This window comes from Hyaena hyaena, unplaced genomic scaffold (genome assembly GCF_003009895.1).
Source record: "Hyaena hyaena isolate Hyena2069 unplaced genomic scaffold, ASM300989v1 scaffold_138, whole genome shotgun sequence".
In the NCBI taxonomy this organism is placed as follows: domain Eukaryota; kingdom Metazoa; phylum Chordata; class Mammalia; order Carnivora; family Hyaenidae; genus Hyaena; species Hyaena hyaena.
This window is the reverse complement of record NW_024080770.1, coordinates 408,045-430,727: the sequence shown is the minus strand read 5'-3', so window position 1 is coordinate 430,727 and position 22,683 is coordinate 408,045. Positions and strand designations below refer to the sequence as shown.

At 55.7% G+C, this 22,683-nt stretch overlaps 1 protein-coding gene across 1 annotated transcript in view; it reads left to right on the top strand.

Moving 5' to 3' along the window:
* The window catches only part of KCNK3 (potassium two pore domain channel subfamily K member 3), a 38,188-nt gene extending 16,125 nt beyond the window's left edge, over positions 1-22,063 (top strand). Inside the window, exon 2 of the mRNA XM_039238315.1 lies at positions 19,217-22,063. Within this exon, the coding sequence (XP_039094246.1) occupies positions 19,217-20,151 (935 nt within the window). The 3' untranslated portion in view covers positions 20,152-22,063. The remainder of the gene's footprint in view (positions 1-19,216) is intronic.
* The last annotated feature ends 620 nt before the right edge of the window (positions 22,064-22,683 follow it).

Below are 22,683 nucleotides of genomic sequence, written 5' to 3'. Positions count from 1 at the left end.
GCAGGGCAAGATGCGCCCCTCCCCCTGGGGGCCCCCCACTGGGTGCCAGAGTTAACCAGCCCCTCACTGGATGGCAGGGGAAGGTCCTGCTGTTCTGAAAACCCAGGTCCAGCCTGGGGCGAGCAGGTGGGCTGGCAGCAGGAGACACCCCCCCCCCCGCCCTGCCTCCCGGAAACTCTCACATGTCCGTCCTGCTGCTGATGCACACACTGTGTGACCTTGACCAAGTCACCTCACCTGCCCATTGCCCATCTCCCTCATCGCTGGGAGAGTGATAGCCACACCTGCCTCCCTAATTGTCAAACACTCAGAGAGAGAGTGAGAAACTGAATCAGTTCACAACATGAAGGAATATACTAGGATGAACTCTCCATTCAGACGTGCTGCCCTGCCCCCCATCCAACCCTGCCATCCCACCGAATTCCCTTGAAGCCCCGCCTTTCTCCCTGAATGAGTGACTCCTCCGTGAGAGGCTTCTCAGTTCCCTCCATCTCTTACCCACCTGCCCTGAGACGAGCCTTCCACATTTGCAGTCTGGCTAAGCTCTGATCCAGGCTGCCCGGGGTGCGGGGACAGCTGTCAGGCTGTTGGTGGCCATTAAAAGGCTTCTGCTTGGGATGGGGGTGGAGAGGGCCAAGCCACCCCTACCCCAACACCTCCCCCCACCCACCTCCTCCCTGGCAGCCTTCCAGAGAGCTCAGCTATGGAAAAGCACTGCCAAGGGTTAGCTCCAAAACGCTTTCCTCAGCTACAGAGCAATGGCTAAGCCTGGAGAGGTATGACATATGGCAGAGGACACTGAAAGGCAGGTTGGAAATTTGGGCTTCTCTCCCTGTGATCAATGGGGAGTCACAGAAGGTGTCTGAGTGGAGGAGTGACATTTTGAGCCAAAAGCAGGTTTTTATGCAGAGAGCAGAAGTGGAGCATAATCTGGAAGTTGGTGGGGGAAGACTAAGGAGGGGACTGGAAAGCTGCTGAGGAGGTCTGGCCCAAGCCCAGACTGGAAAGGGTGAGGACCTGGATGACAGTGGGGGCTAAGGAACAGGAGCAAAGGACAGGACTGGGAAGGAGGAATGGCTAGGACAAGGTGTGCAGGGAAAAAGAGGAAGGGAAGGTGTTCAATCTGGTTGACCAAGGAGTGAACACGTTAACAGGAATCAGACAGTACAGAGAGAGCCAACATGGAGGAGAATGTTGCCTTCAGGTTGTCACACCAAGCTTGGGTGTCCTGGTTCAACCAGGTAGAGCATGGAATGGATCTGGAGGCAAGTTCTTGGTGGCCTTCTCTGTGGGCCAGCATCAGAGCAGCTCATGTGAAATCTTGGCTCACTCTTAAAATCAGTGCAAAGGACCAGCGGAAGCAGGAGAGTAGAGCATCCAGGAAGAAGGCAGAGGAAGCCTGGCCATCAAGGATGAGTGTGCCCAGAATATGAAGGACACCAAGGATGCCAACATCCAAGACCCTCTGTGCGGTGGTCCAGCTTGTACACTGTCCAAAAGAATCCAGCTATGGATTAGGAAGCTGAAGTTCAGCGTGCTCAGCAAACTATGCACTCCCAGAGGCTGCATCCACCCAGAGGGGCCCATTTTTTCTCTAATTGTCCTACAACGCCACACAGGTAGGGCAGCCCTGCCCCTCTGGGTCTGACACTCAGGAAATTCCTGAAGTTTTCAACGAGATTAGTCTTGGTGAAGTGGGGGCAGCTGGAGGGATGAGAGGGAACGCAATTCTTGGGGGAAGTAAGACCAAGGGAAGAGCATGGTAGACCTGTCTCCCTCCCTTTAAAAAAAAAAAGAAAGAAAAACTTGAGGCCAATCCTGAGACACTAGGAGAGGACATTTGAAAATACCGCCAAATGGGGGGCCTCCAGAAACAAAGCCAGGAGGAAGAGCCCAGAACCAGGGCAGTAAGAGAGTCGGCCTTGGGAAGGGAGGCTCTCCTCCTTTGAATGGGAGAAGGTGGAAGGGAGCAAGGCTCACAGAGAGAAGAGGAGAAGTATTACGGGGAGGGCCTCACTCTGCCATGTTCTAGATGTATGACCTTGAGCAAGTCACTTAACCTCACTGTGACTCAGTCCCTGCATCTTTAAATGGTGGTAATAATAGTACCTACCAAATAGGGCTATTGAGAATTAAAAGAGGAACCTGTTTTCGCTCGCTTGGAGCAATGTGGCATGTAGTAAGCACTATATAAAATTCAGCTAGTATTATTTTGAATTGGGGAGGAGGGAGCTGTGACAGAGGCATTTAATCATTTGAATAAAGTCAAGTGCAGAGAAAGCTAGCTCGCCCAGCTTCCACACTGGAGGTGGGGTGGGGGGTGGGGGGCACAGAAGAACTGTAAGCAGTAGCTGGAGAGAGCTGGGTCCCACAGAGACAGCCTGGGTCCTGGGGATACTGCCCAGCTTGGGAGCTCTTGACACCATAAAAAGCAAGTTCAGGACACGAGTGCATAAATAGGAGCCTCTATAGGCCATAGGAGCCATGAAGTCATTCTCCTATTATACCTGATTCTGGGCTGTGAACAGCGGTGAGGATGGAGGGCTTAGAAGGCGGCAGAATGGCAGAGATAATTGAAAAGGCTGGGACATCAGAGGTCGGAAGAGAGGTGGCGAGCCCAGGGTGAGTCAGGCAGTGGGAGGCAGGCTCAGGGATGCATGTCTGCATCCCTTGTCTCTGTGTGAAGGACAGTGTCCCCAAGGATGGGGACAGCTGCTTGCTGTCTCCAGTGAGAACAACAGGCTGCAAGGGAAGGGTCTGGGCCTTGGTCATTTCATCCTGCCTAAGGAGCACTTCCGACAGGACGTAGGGTTCAGTGAAATGTGTTTCCATGGAGAGCGATGGAATCTTAGCCTCTGAGCAGAGTCTGTCTTTGTGGGGGAGGGGCTGGATCAGGGGACTTCTTTAAATCCTACACAACTTGAAGGAACAGCAGGGCCCAGAGGCCAGGTCCTGGGAGGGGCTCCCTCTGGCTATACTGAGGCGCAGACTGTCTGCCCATCTGGTTCTTGCATTCTCTGCCCTGGACACTGGACAGAGTCGTGTCAAGAGGCTCCTGTGGGGACACGTAGGGTGCTGGAGCCCGTGTGTGTATGCCTGTGTCTGTGGGTGCACTTGGGCACACACACTTGTGTGACTGGTGGGGGTGGAGACACCACATCTGCAGGCCGGCTCAGAGGGAGAGAAGGTCCCGGCAGCTGGCTCCAGGCTGAAGTCCCTGTTGCCTGGAGTCCCTCTCCTCCTGGGCACTCTGCCAATCTGCACCATCTGAGCTCCTGAGCCCTGGGGAGAGTGCTGAGCCTAAGAAAAGCCTCCTTCACATCTCTTGGCATCTGCTCTGAAATTCCCTGCCAGCCCAGAGCTGTCTGGGCCACTAGCCACAACCAGAAAGGGGAGTATGGAAGCAGGTGGTGGAGATGGGGTCTATAGGGGCCACACTCACTCCAAGACCTTCCCACCAACCCCAACCCATTCATTAAGACTGGCTTCCCGCATCGGCTGGGAATCCGCTGCGGACACCGGGCAGGGTGGGCCAGAGGAGAGAGACCCACCTCCGTGCGAAAGCCTAACACAGGGCAGCGAGTGGCGAGGGCAGAAAAAGGTGCCGTTCTTCCACTTGGGGGAAAGTGTGTCCAAAGAGAGGGCCCAGAGCCATCCTTGGAGGGCAGGGGAGATGAGGAAGGAATTCCAGACAGCTGCAACATGAGGAAGGGCCCCGAGGTGGGATGTGGGAAGGATGCAGGGATCCCTTGCACCAGAAGGTACTGGAAGTGTTGGGCCACTGGAAGTGTAGGGGGTAAGGTGTGGACAGATAGTCTATGTGCTGGGCCAGGACACCCCAGACAGCATCCGTACATCTGGAGAATGAAAGAAGGCCTCTGAGTGGTGGGTGGCAGCTCAGAGCTGTGCTTAAAAAAGTAATAACATTAATAACAGCTCCTACTTCCTGAGACTCTCCGGGTGCCAGGCCCGGTCCTAGGCACTTCGCACACTGTATTTCTAACGCCCAGGCCGCCCAGCTACCTAGCAAGAGAAGGGATCACGGGGTGAGTTGTGGAAGAGGCAGCAGGTCTGGAATCAGGGGGCCTAGATCTCTGGTTCAGCTCTGGGGCTGTAACCTTGGGTGAGACCCCCACTTTCCCAGGCTTCGCTGTCCCCAGCTGTTGAATGTAGATCACCCCTGGCCGGAGGGCCACCCAGGGCTGCTGTGAGCAACAAGAATGTTCCTAAACACTGTAGAGTGCTGTGCCCACGTAGGTCTCCTGGATCTCAGCCAGGGCCCTTCCGCTGTGTTGCTCACCTCGTAGGGCACACGTCGTTCGGTGCTGGGAGCCCAGCCCCTCCATCTGCAGCAGCCTGAGTTCAGTCAAGGCACAGCCCCTCTGGGCCGGCACAAGCAAAAGGGAATGGCAGCGCTTTGCCAGTGTGAAGGCCAATATTCAAAAGCCCAAGCCTCTCCCTCCCTCTCTCGGCCACACCATCCCTGTCTCTGCTGTACCCCGTCACTCTGGCTTCTCTTCCCCTGCGACTCCGACTCCCATGTGGCTTTGGCTCACCATGGTCCCAGCTAGGGCCCAACTCTTTGGAACCTGCAGCTCAGCTCCCCAAAGCTGACCAGCTGGCCAGCCTGTAATCACAGTCCCTGAAAGAGAGAACCTGACTGGCTCGGCCCAGCGGACAGCTTGGGTCCTCTTGGATCAGGTGTCCATCAGTCATCCAACCCACTGCAGGCTAGGCTGAGGTCCCACGGCGTAAAGGGGCTCCCCAGGCCCTCAGCTAAGGTTGTTGCAGAAAGGGGAAGGCACTCCAGCCATGACCTCGAGGACCTGTCCCTTTGCCTGCTTGCCCCTCCTCACCTCCTGCTCCGTGTGGCTCAGGGCCATACTGAAGCATTCTAGGAGCCTCCAAAGAGACCTTCAGAGGCCTGCTTCCTGGGACAGAAAGGACCAGCCTTTGGAGGGACACCATATCCCTCCTCGCATGGTTTGAACACCCACTGTCCTGCGCTGAGGAGCCTACAGATATCTTGGGATGACAGCCCATTACACACATTTTCCATGCTCTGTCAACCAAGTGCATGGTGCCAGGGACACCAGAGTGTCTGCACTCCAAAAGCCAAAAGATCTAGGTTAAATCCTAGATTTGCCAAATTTTATCAGTCCTCCGCCTCCCTGAGCCTCGGTTTCCTTATCAAGATGGAGCTAATTGCGCCTACCTTGAAGGTCATGGTGAGGACTGGAGATAATTAATGTAAGTGTGCCGGATCGCCATTAACAGCAGGAGCGCTAAGGGCAGGGCAAAAGCACAGGCTCTCCTCTGGCCTGGGAATACCCTCCCTTGCTCCCCCCCCTTCCCCTCACACTCCTCCCTGTCACACTCCATCCCCTCCCCGTTCCCACCTGCCACCCCATACCCAGCCTCACACAGTGGGTGCCAGGAGGCAATTCTCCACCCAAGGCACCAAGCCTGGGCCCTGACCGCCTCTTAAAAACCGTGGTCCAGCGTCCAGCACCACCCAGGCCAGCCGGGCCCCCTCCCCACGTTCTGTGCGAGCAGACTTGACTAAATGAAGCTTTGCTCACGGGGGCATCGTTGAGTGTTAGGAGATGGGCAAACATCCCAGGCAGCGTCTACCAGGAGAGGGGCAGAGAAGGAGGCCGTGGTGCAGAGAGCTGAGAGGAGGGGATGCCGCTGGGGCCAGCGCAGGAGGAAGGCTCCTCAAGAGCGAGAAGGCAGGGGGTAGGGGGGCGGGAACACAGCACCCAGCTTTGCATCAGCATAGGGAGGCGGTGAGTGTGGTCAAAGGAAGGAAGGTCTTCACAATAACTCTATAAGTCTAGAATTGTTCTAAAATTAAAAGTTTACTTAAAAGAGTAAATGGCAGAAGGAGGAAGAGGAACAGGAGGAGGAAGGGGGAAAGACAGAGCACGGCCGCAGACAGTCACCTTGGCCCAGTATCTAGTGACGACCAGGGCCGCGCAGCTCTGTGTACCAGCCAGGTGTTGCGCCAGCCCTGAACAACACTCCCAGGTATCCAGGGAGACCTTAGGGAACACGGGTGCCATGCTCCCAGCCACCGAAGTGGGGCTGCTGGGCCCGCCAACTCCCCCTGGTCCCGGGGTGCCCACAGTCCCACTGTCTCAGCAAAACACCTCTGGCATAGACTCCGCACATCCTGGGGAACGTCTTTACTTCAGGGACAGTCTTCTCTCAGCTTCCCGTGAGCCCGTGTCTGTTCCCAGAGGGCAAGACCGAGCCACCCTCAACTCCAGGTCCTCTCCTGGCACGTAGCAGTGTGGCCGGCCCAAAGCAGGGGGTGCTTAAGAAATGTGTGCTCAGTTAATTAACTAAGACAAGCCAAGGGGGATGAAGCCATCTTTGCCTCTGACTTTCCAGCTGATATTCTGGAGACCAGCCAGGTGCTGCCACCGCCTTCCTGGGTCCCTTGCTGCCCACACGGCCTCCGTAGGCACCGTGCCTCCCTCTTCCAGGGCTGGCTCTGAGCTCCCCACTGCCTCTTGCCATCTGGCTCAGACCGGAAGGGCGTCTCCTGGGGCACACCAAGGCCCAGCCTCCTGGGAGAAGGGCCTGGATGGGAAGAAGGAAGAATGGTAGCTGGAGCGGGCATCTGCTTTGAACCCAGTCCCGAAGCCCAGGAGGCCACCGAGACGCAGGAGAAAGAGAGCAGGAAGGCCTGGCTCTGCCACATACCCGTGTGGCCCTGTCCAAGTCACCCAGCCCCTCGGTTCAGTCCTCTCAGCTGAAAAGCCTTCCAGAACGCAGCATCTAATCAACTAATGTTGTCTAGATGGTGCACGGCGACAGGCCTGAATTTGTACCTTGACTCAGCCTCTCGCCGGCTGTCTGGTTTTAAATGAGTAATTCGAACTTTCCGTGTTTCTATTTTCTCACCTGTAAAATGGAGATAATACCTCTCCCATAAAGGTTTTGTGAAGACTAAATTAAATGACATGCGTGAAGCACATCATACAGTGCCTGGCACACAAATGCTCAGTAACTGTGAGCTTGGTTATTACTGCTGTTATTCCTACTACTACATTGTACTACCACCGCCATTGCTATCAGCTGTGTGTGCTGGGGACTGAGCTACCTGGAAGTACAGGATACCACTCATCCTCAGAGTCCAGAGGGAGACTAGGAGAACAAAATGAGAAAAGAAGGAGGAAGGGGTGGTGTGCCTAGGTGGCTCAGTCGGTTAAGCATCGGACTTCAGTTCAGGTCATGATCTCACGGTTCGTGGGTCAAGCCCTGCTTCGGGATCTGTACTGATGGCTCAGAGCCTGGAGCCTGCTTCAGATTCTGTGTCTCCCTCTCTCTCTGCCCCTCCCCCACTTGCGCTCTTTCTAGGTCTCTCAAAAATGAATAAATGTTAAAAAAAATTTTTTTTAAGGAGGAGGGGAAGTAAAGAAGAAGGAATAAAGAAAAGAGAAGGGAGAAAAAGCAAAGAAACAGCTAAAAAAGGAAAAAGAAGCAAAGATGCCAGGGCCCAGGAGGCTGGTCTCCAGGGCTAGAAGGGGGTGCAGTTAGGGACCCTTCAGGGCTCAGCAGTCAGTAGGGAGAACCTGGGGCCTGACAAGGCTCCCTTGACTGCCCTGGCCCGTGTTGGCCCTCTCCTCCCTGACTCCATGTGGCCTCCTGTGCTAGGAGGCTGCATGGGGGTTGGCCCAGGGACTTCAGCTGCCTCTGCCTCAGCTGGGGCGGGGTGGGGGGGGGTATTCAGAGCATTGCCGACCTGTCTGGCCAAGCTGCGGCTCCCTTGCAGGAAAATGCAAGGGTTGTCAGGCGATCTACATCATCTGCTCAGCGCTGACTGGGACAGCTCTGTGCACACGCGGGCCCCAGTGGCTGTGCACCTGACATGCACCCAAGGGCTCAGTGCTATTGTTTGGGGGAAATGACAGTGCTTTCTCCACTGTCTGTGGGGCAGGGTGCACAGCCCCTCTGGAGGCCCAGAATCCGAGACTGTCACAGGGCTTCAAGAACATCTCTAGCTTTTTCATGTCGCACAGGAGGGCATCCAGGCCAAGAAAAGGGCAGAATCTTGCCTGTGATCACACAGTGGAGGAGCTAGAACCAGACCCCAGGTCTTCTGACTTTCATTCCTATGGAAGAGGCCTGGGGCAGCCTGGGGCAGTGGACAGAGAACTGCCTTTGAATTTCAAGTATGGCTATAGCATCCATGGCCAGGGATAAAACCCTTTACTTCTCTGGGCCTTAGTTTTCACATCTGTAAAATAGGAATAAGAAGAGTGACACCTACAGGGATATGCACAAGCTCAAATGATAGAAGATAAAGAAATGGCTTTGTAAATGACAAAGCTCTGCACAAGTGGAACACAGGAAATATTACTATTTTAGAACTTAGAGCACTTGCATGTATTAAGGACTCAAAAAGTCTGCTGGTTGAGTGGATGAATGTTTGAAGCCTGAGTGATGACTCAGGGGCTCCGAGCACTGATTTGTTTAGGTGGGTTGGATTCCGGAGGCTTCACTGAGGGGGTGACTTTTTGAGATGGGCTTTGATGGAGGAACGGAAACCCATCAGGAAGAATAAAAAGCATGAGCAGTGTCCACATATGCAGCTGGGGCCTCCAAAGAGCTGTGGGTCCCTATTTTACATGCAGGTTTGGGCTCCAGACCCTGCTCAAAACTCACCCCTCTCCTCTGGGCCCATGTGTGGCACATGGAACAAGGGGACCTAGCAATTTATTAAATCCTAAAATATTACATGGTCAGAGAAGACATAACCTTCCAGTCTAACAGTCCATTCGATAGGTAAGAAAACTGAGGCTCAGGAAGCTGACATGCCTTTAAAAGGGCCCTATAGCAGACTCAGCAACCTAGGGCCCATACACCAAATTTGGCCCACCGTCTATTTTTATAAATAAAGTTTTATTGGAACACAGCCGCATCCATTCATTTCCATATGGTCTCTGGCTTTTGCCTGGATATAATGGCAGAGCTGAGTAGGTGCAAGAGGCCATATGGACTCTGAAACCTAAAATATTTACTATCTGGCCCTTTGAAGAAGAAAGTTTGCCAACTCCCATCCTACGGCAAGGTGGTGGCAAGAGCTGGGATGGGAGCCAGGCCTCTGATTCCTGGTGGAGTGCTTTTTAATTCCATGCACCCTCGCCCCTCTGGGCCCATGCTGCCCCTGTAACACAAGCTGAAGGGTGAGACTTCAGGCAGCCAGGTTCTAGACAGGCTCAACTCCAGGACGCACGGGTAGCCACCAGGAAACACCTGGGCTAGCCACTGTTATCCTCGTGACAAAGCAGGGCTCCTTGCTGGAAGGAGTTCAGCCCCCTTTGGGGGAGTCTGACAACGAAATGCCAGCATGGGCCTGCTTCTCCTCCATGGGCAAAACAGAAAGCCAGAGAGTGTTAAGTGTAGGACTCAGGCCAGCCAGACGCCAGAGTTAGAGACACAGCCTTTCAAGAAGCGCACAGAGGAGGACAGCTGCTGAGGTGGCCAAGTGTGCTCTCAATTGTGCTGTTGAATTACTTTCTCAGTGCCAGGCTGTCCCTGGTGGATCCATTTAATTAAAACCTCCCCCAGATCCAATCTGTTAGAAGTTCTGAGTTCACACATGTCCTGTCCAGTTGGACATAAGGATGCAGATAGGCCACAGCCACCTGGTACAGTGACTGGCCTATACCAGACCCCATAAGCCCCGGGTCAGTGCACTTCCAAGGACAACCCAAGTCGCCGCCCTGTTGTGTGACACAGCCCATCGCGGACCTCCCCCTCTGGTCATCCTCCCTGGCTCTACCACGTTCACCTCTCAGGCTCATTGTCAATGTCTCCCTTCCTTAACTTACTTATTCAATGGAGATTAATGTGCCAAGCGTTCTTCTGAACACGAGGAAAACAGTAGTAACAAAAGAGACAAAAATCCCTGCCCACATGGAGCTTACAGTCTAAACCATTGAAAGTAAGAGCATCTCACACACTGTGTCTCTACTCTTCCCTCCCGTCTTCTCTCCTCCCCTCCCCTCCCCTCCCCTCCCCTCTCCCCGCCAGAACTCAGTTTAGGCCTGAGCACTTGACAATGGGACCCTGTGGAGGCCTCCTAATGAAACCTCCTGCCCCCCCTCATCTCCTACTGCTGCCTCCCTGAAACAGGGATGGGAGGAAAATGCATCGTGGCACACCCCTCCCCTACTCCAGAGCTATCCATGGTTCCTCACTGCCTTCGAGTTAAGAGTTGAATTCCTGCACCGACTCCTCCCCTAACCCACCTTGCTCTCCTCACCAGCCTATGCGACTCAGGTAGACTTTCTGCTCCAAGAAATCCAGAGCTTTTGTTGTTGTTTGATTTATAATATTCATTGCTAGCAACGTATAAAGGTCATCGTTTTTAGAAAATATACAAGACATAAGAGCAAATTAAAATTAATCATGAGTCCCATGATTCAAAGATAAGCTCTCTGAGCTTTTCAGTATATTTCCTTCCAGCTTCTCTTTCTACGTGTGTGTAGATACATTTTTTATATTTATATATTTAGCGTGGCATCCCATTATCCATCAAGTGTTGTAGCCTTCCATTTTTATTTAACATTCTATGGTGGTTTTCTGAGTAATTAAGAGACTGCTGAAGAGTATATTTAATGGCTGCACAATAGCCCACCGCATAAACATACCTTAATATGTTTAACCAAACCTGATTGGTGAACATTTGGACTGTTTACAATTTTTCACAATGAAAACGCTGCTATAAACATCCCTGTTCATAAATCTTTGTTCCGATCTCTGGTTATTTTCCCAGCAGAGATTCTTAGAGGTGGCATTGCAGGGTCAGTGGGCAGACGCGTTTCTAAAGGTTCCTGATGTGTATCATGAAGCTGCCTTCCTGAAAGTCTGTTGGTTCCCCTTCCCGCCCCGCCCCCTCCCCCCACCTCCACCCCCAGTTTTGTGAGAATGCCCACTAGCCTCGGACAGCTGTATTTTCTCTGCTCCTAACGTGCCATGTGTCTCCATGCATTGTGTCTTTGCTTCAGCAGCTGCCCTCTGTCAGAACCCTGCATTTCCCATCCATCCTTCAGAGTTCAGGGCAAGACCACCTCCTCCATGAAGCCCCTCCTGACATGCGAACTAAAGTTTTCCACCTCTAGCCCTCCTTCAGGCCCTGTCTTAAGTTCTTCCTAAGATCATTCTCACCGTGGCCATGCACTTGACTAATGTGTGGAAGAACAGCCTCTTCTTCATAAGGGACATTGAAGGGCTTCCGCCGAGATGTTTCATCTGACTCACTTCAAATAGAACGCATTTTGAGGTCAAGGACCATGGTTTGCTCATCAGAGCCTACTTACCTTGGCCCCATTACCAACTCCAAGTCTAGCCCAACCTCAAGCTAGCTCCTGATTTAATGGGGTTTTACCACAGCCTTCACTATTCCATTGCCTACCAGAACAGTCTTCAGGATGTTCCCCTCTGCAGCAAGGACTGACTAGGACAGAAGGCCCTGGATTCCAGTCCTGGCTCTGTGAGGGACGCATCATGTCCTAGGGCCAGTCCCCGTCCCTCTCTAGGTCTACTTATTTAGAAAATGAGTGTCTTGAACTACGTAGTCTCTCCCCCTCCAAGACTGATCGCCCCGATGGCCCCAGGCACCCAGAGCAGCCCTGGGTTGCCTCTGAGGGCCGCTGTGTAAAGCGAGCCTCTGGGATAGGCCGGAGGGAGCTGGCCAGGGAGGCAGGCCTGGCTCCAGGCCAGGCTGTGTCTGCAAACACTGACCTTGGCCGCCGCAGGGATTTTCCATGACACCAGCACCCTCCCCCCTCCTTGCTCCCCCTAATCCCACGTGGGCCCAGGGAGGGTGGGGGATGGGAGTGGCAGAGGACCCTGAATCACAGCGATGGGGCACCTGTGGATGGGGTACAGCTAAAAGAGAGACAGGACAGAGCAGTGAGCCTACAGGTGGAAAGTCTGGTGGGAAATCAGGAGTAAAAAGAGCACCTGCCTGTGTGGAATGAGGGGAAGAGCCAGAAAAGGGGCTGGGAAGATGGGAAAGAGGCCTTGGAAGGGGGCGGGATGCAGGGAGGGAGGGTGCTATGCTTCAGAGCTGTCCTTCCTGAAAGCTCTAGCCCGGAGGGGACAAACTCCAGACCCAGTGCTGCACACAGGTCCCTCCCCCCAACCCAGGTCCATGAGGTGGCTACCCAGGTCTCGCTGCATCAGGGTTTGGCCAGGCCCAGGGAAGGGGGGATTCCTCCTGGGCCCCTGAAGCTAACCTCATTTTGCAGGGCCTCAGGGCCACTGGAAAGACAGGAGGTATGAGTCACTAAAAAGGCCTTCCTGCCAAGGCCACCTCCCCTCCCCCCTAAGGGGAGGTTCCTCTCAACTGCACCCCAGACTTCGCAGCTTTCTGGGTGGAACAGCATTTTCTTTTTTTTTTTTTTTTTTTAAGTTTTATTTATGTGTTTTGAGAGAGACAGAGACAGCGTGAGTGGGGAAGGAGCAGAGAGAGAATCCCAAGCAGATTCCGCGCTGCCTGAGCAGAGCCCAAGGCAGGGGCCCAAACCCGGGAAACCGTGAGATCATGACCCGAGCACAAGCAGAGGAGGGGCAGAGAGAGAGGGAGACACAGAATCTAAAACAGGCTCCAGGCTCTAAGCTGTCAGCACAGAGCCTGACAGGGGCTTGAACTCACCAACAGTGAGATCGTGACCTGAGCCGAAGTCAGACGCTTAACCGACTGAGCCACCCAGGTGCCCCTGAACGGCATTTTCTGAGCAGCAGCCCTACCAGGCCTCGCATCGGACACTGGGGGGGGGGGGGGGGGGGGGGGGGGGGGGGGGGGGGGGGGGGGGGTGGGCGGGGGTCTTACTGGTCCCCTGGGAGCTCAGAGCCCTACAGAACTTGTCTACAGCCCTGAGAGCAGAAAGGTGAGCATTGTAGCCAGACAAAGGGAGCCTCCAGTGCTAGCAAGAATCCAGGAAAGTTCTGGAAAAGGTGTTGCCTGAGCTGGACCCTAAGGCTAGAGGAGAAGGCGGGCACGCTCTTCCCCGCCTCCACCAGGAAGCCTCCTCCCTCCTCCCAAGGGCCTGGCCACTCCTGCCAGCTTCCTTCCGCCTCATCTCCTTTAACACACCCATTAGACTCCTGCGGGCCTCTCATCCCGCCTCCTGGCTCCACACTGCTGTCATCTCCAGACCAAGCAGGCAGCTCCCTGTCTGCGCCTCAGGCCCCTGAGGAGGCAGGGTGTTCAGTGGGCCTTTCTGAGGGGACCCACAGGTCTGGGCCTGACTGTGGTCTGCGGACCCCGCAGGAGAGCCCAGCCTCCCTCGGGGGGCACCTGTGTCCTGCACCTAGTCCCCTGGCTGCCTGTGTGTCCCTCGAGCCCCCACTTCTCTCTGGCTGCCCCACGAGGCCCAGGCAGCTCCAAGGTCAGGCCCCCTCCCCTGTCCAGCTCTGCAGCAGCCCAGCTTAGCCCAGAGTTCACCACCTTTGGGTGCCTCAGGCCACAGGTCTGATCCATCTTCCCTCAGGGCAAACATTAGCCCGACTGGTGCCCTTATTTACATTAGATAACCAGGCTTACCAGGAACCAGGAAACAGGGTGCAGCCAGGCATTGCCAAGGGCTGTGTGTTTCTCATCTACAAAAGGGACGGGGCACCTGAGAATCTTGAAGTCAGAGACCTAGAAGGAAGCCCTTAGAGTTCATGATGCTCTAGATGAGCATTTTCCAAACTGTTTTCCAGAAACACTTGTCCCGCAGCGCATACCATAAAGACAGAGCTCAAAGGTCAAATAAGTGGGAAAACGTAGCACCTTCCTCCCCCCCACCCCCCGACTTTAACCAACCTTGCACATGTATGGCTCTGATAAAGCCTACACATAAACCAGTGACCACAAATCCTGTTAAATTCAGCATCCAGGTCAATTGAGCCAAGCAACCCTTTCCTCATCCAACACTTACGAACAGTCCGTGGAACTGGTGTTCCAGGAAATTAACTTTGGGAAACACTAATCATGGGCTGCTAGTGCTAGAAAGAACTTTAAAGACCAGAATCTAATCTTGATGCTCCCCAAAATATTCATACTCATAATGAATATTCATCGATCCCAATGTCCTAAGCATCCTAAGTCTGCCCACGCCTCAAAATCCCCACAGCAACTCTAAGAAGTATAATTAGTCCCATCTTACAGATGAGGAGACTGAGGCACTTAGAAGATTCCGTTACTTGGTCAAAGCTGAAAGCTGTTTGGCTCCAGGCACTGCGCTGTCATCTACGCCACTAAGCTGCCGAGATCCCCTGCAGAAAATAGAAATATCTATGTTCAGTATTTTGAAAGCATAACAATAAGTGAATTCGGTCTCTGGAATCAGCCCCTGCTAATTCAAAAGTTCTGATTGGCAGGTAGGTTCTTAATTACTTGTGATGGGGAAAGAATTCATTATTGCTTTCACAATGATCTCTCCGGGGCCTGCTCTCTGTAGTAGCTGCACTGATTGACACGCGCTTCATAAATAAAATCTTTCAAAATCTAGGATCTACAAATGGGTGGGTTAGCAGAAAAAAATAATAAAAGGGGGGGGGGGAAATTGGTGGGAAATTTTTATCTTGCCCTATCCCACAGGTCACAAAGGAGGAAAGGAGTAGCTCAAGGAACAACAAGAGTGACGGCCAAGGCCAGGGCAGACCCCTGGATCTCCAGCCTCCTTAGCCCCATGCTTTTTTTCTCCACCCAAGGCTATGGCCAGAGTTCTGGCTTTGTGGCCAACTGGGCCAGGGGTTGGAGGTCAAGCACTCAGGCGGACAGGCACACAGTGTCAGTGGGGACAGGCAGCTGAGCCCGGTCCAGCCAGGGCCATCACCAAGGGTTCAGACTGGCTATTTGTGCTTTAACTGGGAGGAAATAGGCTATAGGGAGAGCATCGCCCTGGAAGACAGCTTTGGCCAGTTTCTGAGCTCCTCGGTGATACCAGGAGGAAAACAAAGAAACTGACGCCCAGGGCTTTCTATCCAGCCTCTCATTTTTCCTGCTGCCCTGGATACCCAAAATTAATACTTATGTCTGACCACATAGCTAATTTTATGTCCAGCCAACTGGCTTCCTCAGGTGGATTCTAAGTCTTCAGCCAGGTTTCAGTGCTGTCTCTTTGCCTAGCTGCTCCTAAGCAGGGACTGCTGGGCCCCTGTTGAACGAACAAGTCAATCTTGGTCACGCTGCACCAGAGGGCAGAGGACAGAGTGTTGTGTTGGGAACTGAGTATCCTGGCTTATGGTCTTGGCTCTGCCATTCGCCTGCTGTGTGACCTGGAACTGCTCACTTTCCTTCTCTGGGCCTCTCTTTCCTCCTCTGTACAACATAAAGACTGGGTCATTCGATCAGCTTTTCTGATCTCTGAGAACGGCTTTTCTGGCTCTGAGAACCTGTAAGTCTGGTGGATTCGGGAAGAGTGGCTGGGAGAGGAGGGGGTGGTGACAGCCCCGTCAGTGCTCTGAGTCTCATGATCGGGACATGAGTTCTGGCTGGTCAGCCCATCAGGTCCTGTGAGGGAGGGTCCTCAGGGAACCTGCCGCAGAGCACAGCTTCTGTGTGTCCGTGACACACAAGGACAGATGGACCCGCTCGCCAGAGACTCCCAGAGCTGGACAGCAAGGAGACGATGGGGGCTCTCCTTTGCCCCGTCTCTCATAAACCCACGCCTGATGTGGGCAAGGACCAGGCCAGCAGCGGGCCTGCTGGCAGACAGACAGGCCTTGCCAAACTCCCCATTACTTCCCAGAAGTCCCGGGGCCCCCCGGGAGTGGCTCCATCCCAGCTGGCACTGCTTGCCCCAGGGCGCCCACGTCAGCAGGTCCTCACAGCTCCCTTGCCCTTTTACCCCACGACAGGGGAACAGACGAAGGGACGGGGGTATGCGGACCCTGGGCCAGGTACTCCGAGAAGCCTCTGGCTCCCCGGGCATCACGCTCCAGTAGCCACCGTGCCGCATCTGGCTCGGGGCAGTGCCAGAGGATGCACTTCCCAGAGGAACACTCTCCTCTCGGGGCCTCAGTTTCCCATCCCAGTCACCCTTCCTGGGTAATGAATTGGCTCTGAGGCATCGGAATGAGCGATGAGTCAGAAAGTCCTAGAGGCCTTGGCCAACCCGCAAGGTCTCTCCGGCCCTTTTCAGCTATAAAACAGAGATCGTCAGAATAATGGCCTTGTGGAAGTTTTTCAGGATTAAGGTTTAAAATGTATCTGAAGGATAAGACCTCAAGCCTCGGCCTGTGGCGGGGACGGCGAGCCCCAGGGGGGTGGGGTATCTGACCCGAAGGAAAAGGCACATCCAGGCTGGGGACACCCTAGACAGGACAGTGGGGCACGCGGCTCTGGCTGGAGAAGAGGCATCGGGTAAACCTGGATGTGCCATTGAGTGAGCATCAACAGGCGCAGGCAGGGAACGGAGTCAGCACTCGCCGCTAGGAGCTGGGGAAAGCACAGGCACACTCAGGATCGGAGCCAGCAGAGACAGGGCGGACGCGCACAGGCCCAGGGGAAGAAGGTGGCCACACGTCTGCTGGCACGTAGGCTGTCCTGAGACCAGCGAGGGCCCCTCTGCAGCTGGGGGACTTCGCGGGCAGCTACAGTGAGGCCAGGCCTGTGGACACTGAGCTCTCCTGACATGGGAAAAGTGAGCACAGGGCAGGGGGGAGGTGGCAGTGAGAGAGGGTCCTTCTCCCCTGCCCAAGCAGGTGGCCCCACCCCAGACCACACCCTCAGGCAGCCTTCGCCCTGTGAGATCCCCTCCCCCCTGCTTCACCACCAACCCCAACGATTCTAAAGCACTCACATGTCTAGCTTACATGTTTCGTAGGGCAACCAGGCTGGGTATTAATAGCTGTGGCTCAACCCCCCCCCCCCCCCCCCCCCAGAGTGCACACAGGGCAAAAGAGGTCCAGAGAGGGGAATGGATTTGCCCGAGGTCACACAGCCAGCGCATGGTCAAGCTGGGGCTGGGCCCATGCTACCCAACCCCTGTCCAGCCCCATCCACGATGCCATGCCCTCCCCCATGCCCAGTGCGGTGCGGGCCTGGGGGACAGGGAAGGACAGGATAAGGAGCCGTTCTGGCCCAGGGCCCGCCCAGCTGTCGAGGTGAGCTGTGGTCTGGCCGCTGCGGCTGGGCTGGCGGGCACAATCTGTTCTCACCCTTCTGGGACGCAGACAGGCCAGGCATGGCAGCTCACCAGCTCACCGGCCCCTGGCACAGAGTGACACAGTCACGCAGCTAGGTGTCCCGATGGGGGGGGGGGGGAGGTAGGGGAGCCCATTCTACGGGCAGCCCACAACCTCGCACACTCCAAGAGACCGTCCCCAGATCTCCCTGAGCTTTGAGGTTCAAGCGGCCTTGGGCTGCTGGAGATGCCAGCTTTACTGGAACTGAGCTGCCCCCCAGGCGGGAAACGTGAGGGAAATCTGGCACTTCACTCATTACTAATCATAGTGAGCCATTATTGAACACTTGATATGTACCAGACTCTAGGTTAAGTGCATTATGCACATTATCTCATTTATTTCTCCCGAAAAGCCCTAGGAAGCAGGTTCTACTTATTAGCCCCATTTTACACATGTGGAAACCAAGGCTCACAGAGGTTTAAAAGATGAAAAAAAAAAAAAAAAAAGAGGACAGTCCTTGAAAGAGTCAGGATTTGAATCCAGACCAGACACCAAAGCACATGGTACCCTACCTTGCCATGCACATATTCTGGGCATACGCCACGGGCACGGCAGGCAATGTGGAGGGAGACGCTTAAGAGAAACAGGACAAGGTCGAGCCAGTGCCCACCCTACCACCCCAAGCCTGTATTCAGCTGTACATATGGGGGGATAGAGCAGGGGTGGTGTAATACCGGCCCTGGAGTTCAAAGATGAACATTCTCAGTGCCGCTCAAAACACAGGAGATCACTCTCAGGGAGGAATCCAGGACAGCTGCATGGAAGAAGCAGCATTGGGTTACATTTCGATAAGGCTTAGAAAGGAGGAACAACGGGAAATCCTGCCAGCCAGCATTATTTTATTATAACAATCCTATGAATAAAAGTAATAAATCTTAACAGTCTAGTGAAAAAAAGCAGGGCCAGGGCCAGCAGACTCAGTTTACAAATGAGGAAAACAGGCTCGGAGAGGGGGTGTAGTTTGCCTAAGGTCACACAGCCACTAGTGACAGGGCCAGAACTAGTGCCCAGGGCTTCTGACTTCCCATCCAGGGCCCCTTCCCCTCCGGGTCTCCAGGCACAGCGCCTGACGCAGGGCCGTCTGATGGTTGGCTCAGAGGGAAGCTCTGCCTGGCTCCTGGCTCTGTGAGGGCTGGGCATTGGAGGCAGGAGATGGGGTTGGGTTTGTCTGGCTGGTGATAGTAACATCTGGAAGTATAGGCAGAGGCCCTGCTTTAACGAGGGCAATGCCACCTCCCCATGAGGACAGACCCCACTTTGGGCGCAGAGGATGGTCCTGGGGCAGCAGACTGCAGGCTGATGAAGACCCTGGAGCACCAGGGCATCCAGCTGGCAGAGAGGCACTATCCCCTTGCCCCCTGACACTAGCAGGCCAGCTGCCTCAGGGACACTGGATGGCCCCAGTTGCCATCTACCTGTCATAAGCTTTGGCTGGCAGCATCCATGCCTCGGCTTCCCTCCCTCCACACTGAATCACAGGCTATCCAATCTCCACCCCTTACAGTCAAGAAAACTGAGGCCCAGAGAGGACAAGGAACAGATCCAAAACCCACAAACACTGAACTAGACACCAGCTCTCCCAAATGACCTGCCAGGCCCCCTTCACACTATCTCTGCTGCCTCTGGACCATAGCTCCCACAGCACCATGAATCAGCTCCTTCTTTAGGTTTAGAAACCAGTTAGGTCTTTGAAGGCAAACAGACTCTAGTTCAAACGCAAGGTTGCTCTACTTCCAAACGGTGTGACCTTGGAAAAGGCACTTGATATTCCCCGTTTCCTCCTTCCTTCCTCCCTACCCTATGAGGCTAACCAGGTGCATCAGCAAGGAACTGGCACCATGTGCGGGGTCGAGGATGTGCCCCTAATCATGGGCTGTCTTCTCTTCGGCGGGAAGGAGAGGCCTGTCTCTGCGAGGCTGGGGAGGTGGAGGGCAGAGACCTCAGGGAAGGGGCAGGGTTTCTGGAAGGGCGGCCCCACAGCGCGTGCTTTCTCTCCTCTTCCCCGGCTTTCCCCCAGGCTACGGCCACGCAGCACCCAGCACGGATGGCGGCAAGGTGTTCTGCATGTTCTACGCGCTGCTGGGCATCCCGCTCACGCTCGTCATGTTCCAGAGCCTGGGCGAGCGCATCAACACCTTTGTGAAGTACCTGCTGCACCGCGCCAAGAGGGGGCTGGGCATGCGGCGCGCCGACGTGTCCATGGCCAACATGGTGCTCATCGGCTTCTTCTCGTGCATCAGCACGCTGTGCATCGGCGCCGCCGCCTTCTCCTACTACGAGCACTGGACCTTCTTCCAGGCTTACTACTACTGCTTCATCACGCTCACCACCATCGGCTTCGGCGACTACGTGGCGCTGCAGAAGGACCAGGCGCTGCAGACGCAGCCGCAGTACGTGGCCTTCAGCTTCGTGTACATCCTCACGGGCCTCACGGTCATCGGCGCCTTCCTCAACCTCGTGGTGCTGCGCTTCATGACCATGAACGCCGAGGACGAGAAGCGCGACGCCGAGCACCGCGCGCTGCTCACGCGCAACGGGCAGGCGGGCGGGGGCGGCGGGGGCGGCGGCGGGGGCGCGGGCGGAGGCGGCGCGGGCGGCAGCGCGCACACCACGGACACCGCCTCGTCCACGGCGGCGGCGGGCGGCGGCGGCTTCCGCAACGTCTACGCCGAGGTGCTGCACTTCCAGTCCATGTGCTCGTGCCTCTGGTACAAGAGCCGCGAGAAGCTGCAGTACTCCATCCCCATGATCATCCCGCGGGACCTCTCCACGTCCGACACGTGCGTCGAGCAGAGCCACTCGTCGCCGGGAGGGGGCGGCCGCTACAGCGACACGCCTTCGCACCGCTGCCTGTGCAGCGGGGCCCAGCGCTCCGCCATCAGCTCGGTGTCCACGGGCCTGCACAGCCTGTCCACTTTCCGCGGCCTCATGAAGCGCAGGAGCTCCGTGTGACCGCCGCTGCAGGGCCCGGAGCGCCTGGGGGTGCGGGGCGCCGAGGGAGGGAGGGGCTCCTGCCGGGAGGAGCAGCAGGGGTCCGTGCGGAGGCCCCATGGGACCCTCCCCACACCCCTCCCCACCCTCTACCCGCCCCCACCCCCATCTCCCGACTGTGCCTGCTCGCACCAGCCGGCAGGAGCCCGGGCTCTGAGGATGTTTCAGGACATCCGCGCCCTGCAAATTCCGAGAAATGTGAAATGTGGGGGGTGGGGGTGGGGGAGGGAAGGCAGAAGCTGGGAGCCTCCCATCCCTCTGGAAATCTAAGGAGCTCCCCCGTTCTCAGAGGCCCTGCTGGTACCCAGACCACCCCCCACTCCCCCCTCCCCCATCCGGAGGGAACTTCGTGTTCTGTGTAAGTTTGCATCTCTATTTATACCTCTGTCCTGGCAGGTCTCCCACCTTCCCGAGGCTCCAAAAGCCAGGGTGTCTTTGTTCAGGTCACCCCCCACTCAGCCCCACTCCCCTTCCTCATCCCCAGCTGTGTCTCCCAGCCCCCCACTACCTTTGTGTTGTTTTGCATGGCTTTGCAGTTATGAAGAGAGTGGAAACCCAGCAGTCCCTAAAGCTAGTCCCCAGAAGGCAGGCCGCGCAGAGCAAGGACAGGCAGGCTGCAGGAGGGACAGAGGAGGGAGGGGGAGAGAGTGGCCCTCTAGTCTACAGGGCAGCCTACCGCTAGATGAGGCTTAACTGGCCTCCAGCCTCAGACGCTGCCCTTAGAATCAAACAGAGAACTTCATACTTGCCATCCCCAGCCGCTGTTGACAATGACCTACTCTTAAATCTGTGGAGTGAGTTTCAGCCTCTGAGACCTGCCCTGGCTCCCCATTCAGTTCACTCTCACAGTAGCCAGTAGGGCAGCAAGGCAGGGCTGAAGCTCACGACAAAAAAGGCAGGAAGGAGCCAGGGCTCCAGGGGGTTGGGAGTTGGGCAGAATGAGCTGGAGAACCGTCGGGCATATCCAAGTGGGACATTATCCCTGGCTGTACAGCCGGCGTTGGTGCCTGTGTCCCAAGTAGCCCACCACCGACCCCACCTGCAACCCAGAAACCCAGGTGCAGAGCAAGCAGATGGAGGTGATACCCTAGGCTCCATCACTGGGCCCCACAGCTGGAGGTGGTGCCTTGTCTCTGGACAGCATTGGGGTGGGTGAGGGGCATCCCCCCACTCGGAACTGCCCTCCCATGCTGTTGCCATGGCAGCTCCCTACCACTGCTGAGCAAGACCAGCCCTGGGATTCAGGGATGATGAGGGGACGGGGTCCCAAAGGGCGGCAAGCCTCGGCCGCTCCCCAGCCACGTGCCCCGGCCTCGGGGAACCCCTGAGAGAAGTCCGACCTGTGTGTCAATCCCATCTCAGCGTGGAGGAGCTGGCTGCCCAGGTGCCAAGAAGGGGGCCCAGAACCCAGGGGTGACCGGTGTGTTTATGTGTGGGGGTGGGGGACAGTGCTGGCTGCCTCTGTCCTACGTGTGACCCTGCCCTCGAGGGGTCCTGTCCCGTCAGTCCCGAGGGAGCCACAACCAAAGTTGCAGGGAGATGGTGAGGAAGGAGGCCAAATGGTCTTGAGCAGAGCATGGCTGACTCCTTGGTCTCCAAGCTGGGTCTTGCCCAGGGATCTAGAAGGCCAGCGTTGCTTCCCCCCTCCCCCCCTCCCCACTACAGGCAGCCTTTCTGCTTCCCCAATGCCTTATGCCTGGGCACACTGCCACAGAATATGCAATACACGTGGGTGCCCCCACGCCCACACCCCCACCCCGGGCAGCCCCTGGACCCCAAAGGCTGCGGCTGCCATGCCCTCCCTTTAGCCCCTCCTGCCTATCTGTCTTCACAATGAGAATGGCGCCTAATAAATGCTGTCCATGGAGACCAAGCTCAGGCTCAGCTGCCTCTGTATCGTATCCCCTTGGCACTGCCAAGGAACAGCCATTTCCCCGCCGAGGTCTACAGACACATCTAGCTGACACACCACAAGCTGACTACACTCTTTGTTTCCGGGGTCTTAGGAAGAAGCCCCAGGGGCAACACTGGAGGGGTCCCTTTTGTGTTTTCCTCCAAGATCCAGATGGTCTCATTGTCATCCTGGAATGACCAGGAGAGCAAGATAAGACTTTAGAAGAGAAACCACCTGGTCCAGTCGTTCCCTCATACATGAAGACGAGGAAGCCCAGAGTAGACAAGTCACTTGCCCTGAGTCACACAGCAGCGAGTGGCAGACCCAGGGTTAGAACCAGAACTGAGAATACTGAGTCCTGTTCCCCCCTCCTCACACAGCCTACACAGTTCAGCCAGACACACCGCAGCTGACAGTGACACCTGCCTATCTGCCAGAGTGGGGATTCCCTTCACCAGTGGGGACCCTGGCCTCAGTGGTCTGATTGACACAAAAATGTCTTTGTCGGAAAGAGATACATCACAGGCGCCTGTCTTCGGGGTATATTTCTCTCCGGGTGTGGAGGGGGCAACTCGTCCTGGGACGGGGTCCCAGATCCC